Source organism: Vigna angularis, chromosome 6 (genome assembly GCF_016808095.1).
Source record: "Vigna angularis cultivar LongXiaoDou No.4 chromosome 6, ASM1680809v1, whole genome shotgun sequence".
In the NCBI taxonomy this organism is placed as follows: Eukaryota; Viridiplantae; Streptophyta; class Magnoliopsida; order Fabales; family Fabaceae; genus Vigna; species Vigna angularis.
Window position 1 is genome coordinate 24,895,162 of NC_068975.1, and position 11,770 is coordinate 24,906,931.

An 11,770-nucleotide genomic window follows, 5' to 3' on the forward strand; every position below is an offset into this window, starting at 1 on the left:
ATATATAAATTTATGAAAGTCCTAAAACTTAATTAAAAAATATTTATTTATTTGCTATGAATTATTATAATATATGTATATAAAAAAAACTATCAATGATATTTTAACATCCCATTTTCAAATAGGTAATTAATTATAGTGCATTTTTTCTCCATTTGTTTCTTATGACATTGAATAACAAATATATTCTCTCTTTAATAATTTCTCACCACGTGTCAAGGGGATTGTGAATTTCGAAATATATTACTTTATAAAAATAATTATTTATCTTATTACATTACACATACTAAAATACCAATTTCTCTTCTTTTTCTCCTTATCTTTCTCTTCTTGAACCGACACATGCCAACGTTTAACCTTTTTCCATATATAGGGCAAATCCCAGTTCCTATTCAGCAGAGAAGAACACATCTCTCAAACTAAACAGAAAGCTGAAGAAAATGTTAGGACTAGTGAAGCTATTGGCCTTAACTTTGATATGGTGGAGCAGTAGTGTTGAACATGCAGATGCAGCAACACAGAAAACACGTCTAATAAACACAGGGTGCAGCCCATTCAACGCTTCCAACGCGCGCAGCTTCTTAGCAAATGTCAATGATTCATTTTCAGAGATGAGAGCAGAAGTTAGCAACCAAAGCAAACTCTTTGGCACATCACAGAAATCAAGGGGAGGGACCCTCACATATACAATGTTTCAATGCAGAAACTATCTCTCCAAAAATGATTGTCTTTCTTGCTTCGACACTGCCTCCACCCAAATCCGCAACTGCTCCAAAGCCAATGGCGCCAGAGTTATCTACAACGATTGCTTCCTCAGGTATCTATCTGTCTATTCATTCAAATATATTTAAATTCACTTTGATTTTGCTGTTTGAAATTCTCAAAATCTGACAAGGTACGAGAGCGAGAGGTTCTACCAACAGACCAACGAACTTGGCAGTGGGGTAACGTGTGGGAACACCAGTTTAAAAACCACTCGTGATTTTAAAGTAGTTGGACAACAGGCACTCACGGAGATTCAAACAGCAACACCTAAAACTAAAGGGTTTTATGCAGCTACCAAGACACAGGTGGATGATGGTTCTGCAATTTATGCCATTGCACAGTGTGTTGAAACTGCCGCAGAAAGTGATTGTTTGAAATGCATGCAAGTTGCATACAATAACTTACAGAGTTGCCTTCCCAACACAGATGGTACAGCATATGATGCAGGCTGTTTTATGAGATACTCCACCACACCTTTCTTTGCTGCTAATCAAACCATTGATATTCGATCCTACTTAAAACAAGGTACATTCTATAAATATTGCAATTTATTCCTTTAAAAATATTGTTAATTTTTATCCTTGTAAGTAGAATTAAACATCATTGTTATATCATAGCATATACATTTTAACAAACACTCTCATATATATGGCATGTGACATGAAGTATTTAGATATGCAAGCCACCTTACTACTGATAAGAACATTTCTTTAATTCATAAACATATTAACACCAACATTAATATGCATTGCAGGAAGTTCAGGAAAGAAGGGGGGAATTATAGGTGGTGTTGTAGGAGGTTTTGTTCTCCTCCTAATTCTGTTCTTTGTCTGGAGGATGTCTAGAAAAAGAAACAAGGTTCACAGAGGTATGTAAATGTGGAAAGTTTTCACTTGCATGCAACGCTTGGTATAAATTAGTTCCTGCTTAATGTTTTTTTAAATAGAAATAATGACAAGCTACCAAAAGCAGTATCAGATTGCGTTTTGTTCGAAGCAATTTAATCTTCGACAATTTTTCTGCATTCGATGTAGTATACTCCACAACACAACCCTTTTATTTGTTATTATCAATTATTTTATTCTGAAAAGTCGTATCTATATCATTTATTTCAAAATCTAAACTTGTGTTCCGTTGCAGGTGACATATTGGGAGCAACTGAGTTAAGAGGACCAGTTAACTACAAATATAATGATTTGAAAGCTGCAACTAAAAATTTCAGTGCTGAAAATAAACTTGGAGAAGGAGGTTTTGGTGCTGTATACAAGGTGAATTTATGTTGTGTATATTTTAATAACATAATTGCAAGCATCCTAATGACAATGATTAATGTGTAAGATTTTTTTAAAAACTGTCAAAATATTCTCTTTTATTTGAAGTTTTTGTTTATGTTTGCAATTAATAAACAAATAATCATTTTCCTAATGCCCTTTACAAGTTTTTAAAAGTATACAATAAAGATTTGATAATTTTTTAAAATAAATTACAAAAAGAAAGAAAAATGTCTTAAAAAAATAAATATAAAACAAACAGTAAGATTTCAAAACCTAACAAAGAAATACTTAAAGCTACAGTTACATAAACTGAAGATCTCTTTCACTGATTTGCCAATCATATATTTGATATAGGGTACTCTAAAAAATGGAAAAATTGTTGCCATAAAGAAATTAGTGTTGGGAAAATCAAGCAAGATGGAGGATGATTTTGAAGGTGAAGTGAAACTTATAAGCAATGTTCATCATCGGAATCTCGTTAGACTTCTTGGTTGCTGCAGTAAAGGGGAAGAGAGAATTCTGGTATACGAGTACATGGCAAATAGTAGCCTTGACAGATTCTTATTTGGTAAATCATCTTAACCTCTGACAGGAATATTTGAAAACATTTATTCTCAACAGTGCATAATATAAACTCAAAACAACAGGTGCTAAAGGTTCCCTCAATTGGCAACAACGTTACGATATAATTTTGGGCACAGCAAGAGGACTAGCATATTTACATGAAGAGTTCCATGTGTCCATCATACACAGAGATATAAAGACAGGCAATATCTTGCTAGATGATGATCTTCAACCCAAAATTGCTGATTTTGGTTTGGCAAGGCTTCTGCCAGGGGATCGTTCCCATCTCAGCACAAAATTTGCAGGAACATTGTAAGTTAAAACAATTGCGTTTACTCGAATTTCTTGAAATTAATTTGACCACGTCACATGTCACATGTTAATAAGTGTTGTTTTGTTAACTGTGGATTATGTGATGCACTTGTCAGGGGATACACAGCACCTGAGTATGCAATGCATGGTCAATTATCAGAGAAGGCTGATACCTACAGCTATGGTATTGTAGTTCTAGAAATTATAAGTGGTCAAAAGAGTACTGATGTGAAGAATGAGGAGGAATGTCGTGAATACCTTCTTCAACGAGTAAGCAAAGTTCCTATATTGTTGGTTTTCTGATGATGTTTTACTATGAGAAATGAGACATTTGATTATCACTTTACAGGCTTGGAAACTGTATGAGAGAGGCCTGCAGTTGGAGCTTGTGGACGAGGCCATAGACCCTAATGAGTATGATGCAGAAGAAGTAAAGAAAATCATAGAAATTGCGTTGTTGTGCACTCAGGCATCTGCAGCAAGTAGGCCAACAATGTCTGAAGTAGTAGTGCTACTCAAAAGCAAGAGCTTAATGGAGCACATGCGACCAACTATGCCTGTGTTTGTTGACACCAATATGATAAATAGGGAAGGCAACTCTGCTAGTTCATCTAATGCCACTGTCTCCATTTCTGTTCTATCAGCTCGATGATTATGAGAATTTAATCACTTTGAACCAAATAAATTACCAGAATAAATTAGACAAAAGCTTTGGATAATAACTTTTCATCATGTGTACGTTTTGAGAAGTTTATCTAAACAGTAGTTATATATATGAATGTAACTGTTGATTTAAGAGTAGTTTATCAGTGATATTGTCCACGTGTAATGCTATCTATATATTTTCTAGTTTCCTAGATATCGATCAATTTAATTATGTAATGCAAGTGTCAATTTAATTGATTCCTCTTTGTTGGTTAATTTTTTTCGGAATGTAATTTTTATTTATTTCCAATTCATACTAATCAATCATTTGATGAAAATTCAATTAGTAGTTTATCCCAAATTCTTTATACGTTCTAACATCCCCAAATACGAAGGATCTTACCACCTAGTTACCCACATTTTCAGAAAAGCCTATGACTCTATTATATAATATTCATTGTGACAAGTTTTTCAAACATAGTCCAAGGTTGTAACACCACATATAGACAAGACAACTGGCCAATAAGTTGCTTAGAACCGAAAAGTATATGAGTATAATATTGACTTCCATATCTTCTTAAAGATAGGCAGGTGAGAATTTTGGATTTGTATGCAGCTGTCTGTTGAGAACCTATCTTTTCAATTTACATGTGTAAAAGGGTTTGAGCTTCCCAAACACTATCAATAAAACATAATTCTTTTTGCTTATAACAAAGAAAAACATATGGTAATTCATTTTATCCTCTCTTTTATACCATTCCCACATTTGGAATTGAACTTGTTGAATGACCTCCTTTTGACATAAATCTTTCCTTTTCATTACACAATTGTTTGCATATTCCATATATGCTCATTACACAAGGTTGCTTCATGTTTGTGTTGCCAAAAGTGAGTTTGAGCCTTTCCTTGTGTTAGAAATTTTTAGGGATTATAGAATAGGGATATTCAAAATATAAGAAATATGGTATGTGGAATAACTTGTTATTTTATTTTATTATACAAAGCAAAATGTAATAGAATATCAAATATAAAATATATTTACAATATTATTTCAATCTTGATTTCTTAAATCTAAATAATAACTAATTTTTAAAGTTAAAACTGAAAGATATTTCTTGAAAAATTTGGTAAAAACTAATAAAAGGATACGTGATATCATTGTTGCAAAATTCATCCGACCATGTTCCAAATCCTCTGAACTCTATCATATGAGAACATGTTATGTTAATAAAAATTTTACAAAATGGACAATTTAGGTTCAACGTTTAGTAGAACAAAACAAATAGTAATTAAATATTATTTTATTTTATTAGAGGAGTAAATATGAAAATTTGACTTGAATATTACCTAATAGAAGACTAGATTACAAATATTTTTACAAAAGTGTTATCAAGATTGAGGTTTGAATTATTGTGCATTATGCTTAAAGTTACTAAATCAATCATCATCAAGAAATAATATTAAAATGTAATGTAGATTTTAGAATAGTATAAAATGAGGTAAAAATTTATTCTATAAAAATAAAAATATAGAACTTTTTACCTGAGTATGTGACTAGTATTTTTTAGAATAATTATATACGTGAAATGAGATGTATAAATACTCAAATAGTATTACTTTCATATTCTACTCAATAGTATTTTAAAACTTATCTTCATATTTTTCATATTCCATCAACTGTTCCTTTTATAATCTCAGATACTTATACTCCAAATGAAAAACCTGCCCTTAGACGGTATTTTCTCTTCCATATTACTTTGTAAATTTCATAAGATTGAACAGTTCCATCAACACCTTGTATGGTATGGATTGCAGTTTTTACATAATGTTTGACATTCTTCTCCCACTTTGAAACTAAAAAGTGAGGTTGCAAAAAGATTATAAAGTAGAAGAGAGATTATCGATGCAGGAGACAGTTTCTAGTTGTGTCCATAACGTGGCTTAGGCTGTGCAACTAATATCTATCTACATGTCTGCATAATTTAATCTCACATAACCTAAATTCTAGAATGTAACAGAATATAATACACCATTGACTTTCTATCGTATTCATAGCCAACACTTCAGCTTTTGATTCTATACTTATAAGCTTAGCTTTAGCAAAAAGCATCCATATCAAACATCGTTTTTTTTCTGTCAGGATTAATGGACAAAAAAAATATACATAGTAAGAAATATTTAGGGTTTTACTACTTTACAAAACTGACTCTAAAAAAGATTCAACACATAGAAAAAGAAAACTCAACTTAGAGAACTATAGGAAATACCGAAATCACTAAATCAATATTTGGATATATTAACACATATGTATATTAATAAATAAGTTATTTCTGAATTTGGATCACAGAAAGTACAAATAAAACTTAATTAAGTTCATAGAATTTGGATCACATAATTGAATATTTTGATATAAATCCTTAATAAAAGTAATCTTAGAATGTTAAAAATAATTTTTTATTTTTGTCTAAGTATTTTTTTTTGTTTAATTTTATTGTAACTAGATGTCGTGATTATTTATTTTCAGCTTGTCGATCAATTTTTTTTCCGTTTTCTTTCTACTAGTTTTCAATCTGTTGATGAAGAAAAAGGAAGTTAAGTCATCGATAAATTAGAAGAGATTGAAGATAAGTAATTTAGAAATGGAAAGAAAGAAGTAATAATCACATCGATTTATTAAAAAAATAAAATAAAAATTAAACCTTTATAAAACATAACAAAAGAAAATGCATTTAAAAAATACTAATTGTTGCAAACTTTATAAGAAATCTAAGTCTTATTGGTTGCATAGCTTTTGAATTCTAACGAATATCTGATATATATTTATTAATTGGTTTCATTCTTATGAATAGAATTAAATATCCCTAGATGGAAACATTTTTACATTTGGTTTTCCTTCTAATGCTGAAACCATACTTCAATTGCTATAACAATAATTTTAAAATTAAGGCCATGCCACCTGGTACTCTTAAAGCAAGGCCATACACTTTCAACACATAATAGTTTATTTCTAAACATAATAGTTATTTTACTCAACAAATAGTTTAGAAGTCAATTCTTAAACAGCCGCCTATTTTTATTGATGATTTGGAGATCCAACTAAATTATTAAAGTATTAAATTGTTATTTAACAAATGTATTAAATATTAAGGGTTTTTTTTATCATTAATACAGTTTTGTTTGAAAATAATTAGGATTTTAGCTTGTGCAATTTATATGATATATGCTTATTGTACATAATATAAAAAAAAATATTTGTTAATATATAAGTTATATTACAAGTAAATTTTGTAATGAATATTTTTTTAATATATAAATTACATTTAACTATCAAATAACACAATTCAAAAGAAATAATAAGGGCTAAACAACAATCAAATAGTGATGCCATTTATGCCATTTATGTTGATAAAAAAAAACTGAGGAGATATTAAATAACAAAAACTCAGAAAATAAACAAATAGACGAATCAGATATGATTTGGAGTAGGTATTGATGGAATTCAACAGTGTTTGTATGCTGAACTGGAGGGGTGATGACCAGAGCAGCTAGTGCTTGCATCGTGTGGATATATTTATTTATCTTTCTTTTAATAGGGTTGTATACCAAATATTTTGAATATAATATATGCCATTTATGTTGATAAAAAAAAAACTGAGGAGATAATGATGGTTCGAATGTGATTAGTATATATTGTAAGTTTTCAAAACTTACGACATTGTTTCCTGAAAATTTTGGAATATAGTGGTTGAAAGGTATGTCTCCCTGCTCTTAAATTAGATTTAGTTTTTTTCCTTATATATAATTGATTAAATTGTATTTATTTAAAAATTCATTAAAAATAAAGTCACATAAAATGATGTGAACATATTTTACTTTTAAATACAATTACAGAAAAGCGTGTAGTTGTAAGGATAACAGTATAATCATTTCCAGAATACAGAAGTAAACGCCACATTTTATAAGCATCATTAAGAGCATTGACTTCGTTTAATTGTTACAATCATTGTTCATTAATTGGTACAGGCAATACCCTACATAAAAATTCAGACATAAACTGTGTTGCAACAAAGAATATGTAGCAGAATCCTATAAAAGCTAACAAAACACACTGCCCTTGTTAATTGAACATAGTTTACTCTTTCATCAAGTTCCTATTACAAACTTATACACTTCATTATCTCTCAAACTCATACATATATGATGCTGCAACTTAAGGTTGTGGCCTTGATTTTGATATGGTGGAGCAGTAATGCTGTTGAAGATGCAGTTGCAGGCCCAGATGCACATTTAGTAAACATAGGGTGCAGCTCGTTCAATGCTTCCGATTTGCGTAGCTTCTTTGCAAATATCAATGAAACCTTTTCAGACATGAGAGAAGAGATTAGAAATCAAAGCAAGCACTTTGGAACAGTACAGAAAGCAAGAGAACAAGTGCTGACATACGCTATGTTTCAGTGCAGAAACTATCTCTCGAAAAATGACTGTCTTTCTTGCTTCAACACTGCCACCACCCAGATCCGCAACTGCTCCAGCGGCAACGGCGCCAGAGTCATCTACGATGGCTGCTTCCTCAGGTATAATATATCTCTGTAAGATGAGATTTGAAATCACTTAAATTCACCTTATTTGTAGTCGAGATATCCAACAGAAATGTATATTCACATTAAGTGGCTATTAAGAATTTTGAGCTAGTTTAATTATTTACTTGATTTTGATTTTGATGTTTTCAAAATGTGAGAAATATGTAGATATGAGAGTAACAGGTTCTACGATCAGACCAACGAAATTGGCAGTGGGGTATCATGTGGGAACATAAGTTCAACTGTCACTGATTTTAGAGCAGCTGGACAACAAGCCCTAATGGACCTCCAAACAGCAGTACCCAAAACTGGAGATTTTTATGCAGCTACGAAGACACTGGTGGCTGGTGGTAGTGCAGTTTATGCTGTTGCACAGTGTGTTGAAACTGCCACTCAGATTAATTGTCAGAATTGCATGCAAGTTGGATACAACAACTTACAAAGTTGTCTTCCCAACACAGAGGGTAGAGCCTATGATGCTGGCTGTTTCATGAGATACTCCACCACACCTTTCTTTGCTGATAATCAGACTATTAATATTGCACCCTATTTGAAAAAAGGTAGAATTGCAGTAATTACCTCTAATCAGTGTATATTTATTTAGATAAAAATGGCTGGTTTAAATATTTGTATAGTTTTTAAAACATTTTTCTATTTTAATAAATAATTATTATGTAATAATATTTTATTCCAAGTAAATATTGCAAATTCAATTTTACACCTATTAAAAAATTGTTAATTCTACTTTTTATTTTTATTTTTTATAATTTGAAGCTCACTAATGAAATAATGCAGTTTTAGTTTATTTGCCAACCAAAACATATTTAATAGAAATTAAGCTGGCATGATGTGTAAAGTTATGCATGTGTTGATGTGAGAGTTAAGTTATTCTAGCCTCCATTAAATATTGAAGTTGGGTTAGCAAATACTTCAAAATTACACAATTGAAATAAATAAAATCAAATATAAATATAGTTAGAAGAAAAAAATTGTAAAATAGTACAAAAAAATAGAAGTGCAATTAAATCTTTATTTTTAAAACCATCCCTAACGTCATTGTGTGTGGTTGTTATAATTTTCTTAATTAATTTATAAAAACTAAGCTAGGAAAAACAAAATTGCAAGATCAAAATTAATTTACCACATCTGAAGGAAATTGTAAATAACTATATATAAAAATATCAATTATATATTTTTCATTTATATTCTAAAGATTTTATATCATTTTTTTATTTTTATTTTTTATAATAATTTAAGAAAAAAAGAATCAAACGAAAAATATGTCTTTAATTTTTGTATGCAAACCTCCACAGACCTGAGTTGGAACATGAGGTGAATTTCATTATTGCATTGCAGGAAATTCAAGAAAGAAGTGGGGAATTATAGGCGGTGCTACAGGAGGTGTTGTTCTTCTTCTTTTGTTGTTTGGCTGGAGAATGTCAAGGAAAAGAAACCAGATTCCCAGAGGTAATTAAGCAAATGATGAAAGCATTATATTCAATGAATGTTTGGCACTAAAGCTCAGAACATTGTAATGAGAAAAAGGTTTTGTTCATCCAAAATATAACTCCACAATTAAAATTTTCTCTATTTTGCAGGTGACATATTGGGAGCGACTGAGTTGAAAGGTCCAGTTAACTACAAGTATAATGATTTGAAAGCAGCAACCAAAAATTTCAGTGCTGAAAACAAACTTGGAGAAGGAGGTTTTGGTGATGTATACAAGGTAAATTTATGCTGTAACATTCTCATGAAAACTTTGTTTATGAAAAGAAAAATATGCTATAGCTGAGAAATATCTAAAACCAGAAGAGAAAACACTTTCCCTTTTCAGTCATACAAACTATTTTCAACAGGGTACTCTGAAAAATGGAAAAGTTGTTGCCGTAAAAAAGCTAGTTTTGGGGAAATCAAGCAACATGGAGGATAATTTTGAAGGGGAAGTGAAGCTTATAAGCAATGTTCATCACAGAAATCTCGTTAGGCTTCTTGGTTGCTGCAGCAAAAGCCAAGAAAGAATCTTAGTTTATGAATACATGGCAAATAAAAGTCTTGACAAATTCTTATTCGGTGCAAAACTCATCTCAACCACTCAGATTATTCCATTTATTTTATAACCATCAAATTTTCCTATCTTTTCAACAATCTTACTTTTGAAACAAGCAGGTAACAAAAAGGGTTCCCTCAATTGGAAACAACGCTATGATATAATATTAGGCACAGCAAGAGGACTGGCATATCTGCATGAAGAGTTCCACGTCTCCATCATACATAGAGATATCAAGACTGCTAACATCCTTCTAGATGATGTTTTTCAGCCCAAAATTGCTGATTTTGGGTTGGCAAGGCTTCTCCCAGAGGATCGTTCTCATCTTAGCACAAAATTTGCAGGAACTTTGTAAGTAAAAACCATTGCTTTCACTTTACATTTACTTGCATGAAGTCGTAGCAGAAGAGAGTGTTCTTATATTTTATGGACTGCACTTGTCAGGGGATACACAGCACCTGAGTATGCAATGCATGGTCAATTATCAGAGAAGGCTGATACCTACAGCTATGGTATTGTAGTCCTAGAAATAGTAAGTGGCCAAAAGAGTACAGATGTGAAGAATGATGAGGATGGTGAATACCTTCTTCGACGAGTAAGCAAGTTCCTATATTCAACATTTTTTCATGTCATTTGAGCAAGTGATTATGAATTATAAGGTTTGGTTTTGACATAACAGGCATGGAAACTGCATGAAAGAGGCATGTACTTGGACCTGGTAGACAAGGCAATAGACCCTAATGAATATGACGTAGAAGAAGTGCAAAATATCATAGAAATTGCTTTGTTATGCACTCAGGCTTCAGCTTCAACGAGGCCTACAATGACTGAAGTGGTAATGCTACTGAAAAGCAAGAACTTATTGGCGCACCTTCGACCAACTATGCCTGTGTTTGTTGAAACAAATATGATCCCTCGGGAAGGCAACTCTACCAGTTCATCTAATGCTACTGCCTCCATTTCTGTTCCCTCAGCTCGATGATTAAGTATCAATGCATCAAAGGGTCGTCATGACCTTAACCAATAAAGTGATACAGATTGTTCACCATTCTACGTCTTCTGAATCTGTCCTTCTGCATATTTTCTACCAGTTTCACATAGTCCAATAACATATGCAATTCTAAATTCTGCATAATAAGCATTCATATATATTTTCCATCCATCCCTTAGAATTGTAACCTTCATTTAAGCATCCAAATGATAACCTATTATCAATATAAAAAAATATAATAAAAAATATTAAAGTAAAGTAAATTAAATTCATTGAATTATAAAACTCCTATTTCTAGTGGTTTATTAACACAAGACAAATAATAAATTGGCAACAAAAAAAATGTTTTTTTTATATGTAGTGATTAGGCTTTGAATGGAAAATTATTTTTTTCATAAACGTTTTTTAGTCCCCAAATAATTTATTTGAAACATCTAAATTGTATATTTCCAAAAAAAAAGTAGCATAATATATTCATAAAATCTAGAAAACTGAATATCGGGTTAACCTTATATTTCAAAAAATTAAAAGCACAATTAAGTCAATTAATATATGCAAAAAATAAAATATCAACCTTAACCAATTTATCTAA

At 31.1% G+C, this 11,770-nt stretch overlaps 2 protein-coding genes across 2 annotated transcripts; both read left to right on the forward strand.

Moving 5' to 3' along the window:
* Positions 1-412: 412 nt before the first annotated feature.
* On the forward strand, positions 413-3,649 carry LOC108342714 (cold-responsive protein kinase 1). Its single transcript, XM_017580510.2, has 8 exons — positions 413-817; positions 896-1,290; positions 1,520-1,633; positions 1,906-2,033; positions 2,394-2,607; positions 2,687-2,915; positions 3,032-3,185; positions 3,265-3,649. Exons 1-8 carry the CDS (start codon positions 441-443, stop codon positions 3,565-3,567), a joined length of 1,914 nt encoding a protein of 637 aa, XP_017435999.1. The 5' UTR covers positions 413-440; the 3' UTR covers positions 3,568-3,649.
* Positions 3,650-7,620: 3,971 nt separating this feature from the next.
* LOC108342747 (cold-responsive protein kinase 1) lies at positions 7,621-11,268 on the forward strand. The gene is made up of 8 exons (XM_052879075.1): positions 7,621-8,134; positions 8,309-8,700; positions 9,497-9,607; positions 9,739-9,866; positions 9,997-10,210; positions 10,307-10,538; positions 10,632-10,782; positions 10,867-11,268. Exons 1-8 carry the CDS (start codon positions 7,758-7,760, stop codon positions 11,167-11,169), a joined length of 1,908 nt encoding a protein of 635 aa, XP_052735035.1. The 5' UTR covers positions 7,621-7,757; the 3' UTR covers positions 11,170-11,268.
* The last annotated feature ends 502 nt before the right edge of the window (positions 11,269-11,770 follow it).

Excerpts from the sequence above, each read along its gene's own strand:
- LOC108342714 (XM_017580510.2), top strand. The coding sequence starts at position 441 with ATGTTAGGACTAGTGAAGCTATTGGCCTTAACTTTGATATGGTGGAGC. Across the intron at positions 818-895 it reads TACAACGATTGCTTCCTCAG|GTACGAGAGCGAGAGGTTCT; the intron begins GTATCTATCTGT and ends AAATCTGACAAG. Across the intron at positions 3,186-3,264 it reads GTGAATACCTTCTTCAACGA|GCTTGGAAACTGTATGAGAG; the intron begins GTAAGCAAAGTT and ends ATCACTTTACAG.
- LOC108342747 (XM_052879075.1), top strand. The coding sequence starts at position 7,758 with ATGATGCTGCAACTTAAGGTTGTGGCCTTGATTTTGATATGGTGGAGC. Across the intron at positions 8,135-8,308 it reads TACGATGGCTGCTTCCTCAG|ATATGAGAGTAACAGGTTCT; the intron begins GTATAATATATC and ends AGAAATATGTAG. Across the intron at positions 10,211-10,306 it reads TCTTGACAAATTCTTATTCG|GTAACAAAAAGGGTTCCCTC; the intron begins GTGCAAAACTCA and ends TGAAACAAGCAG.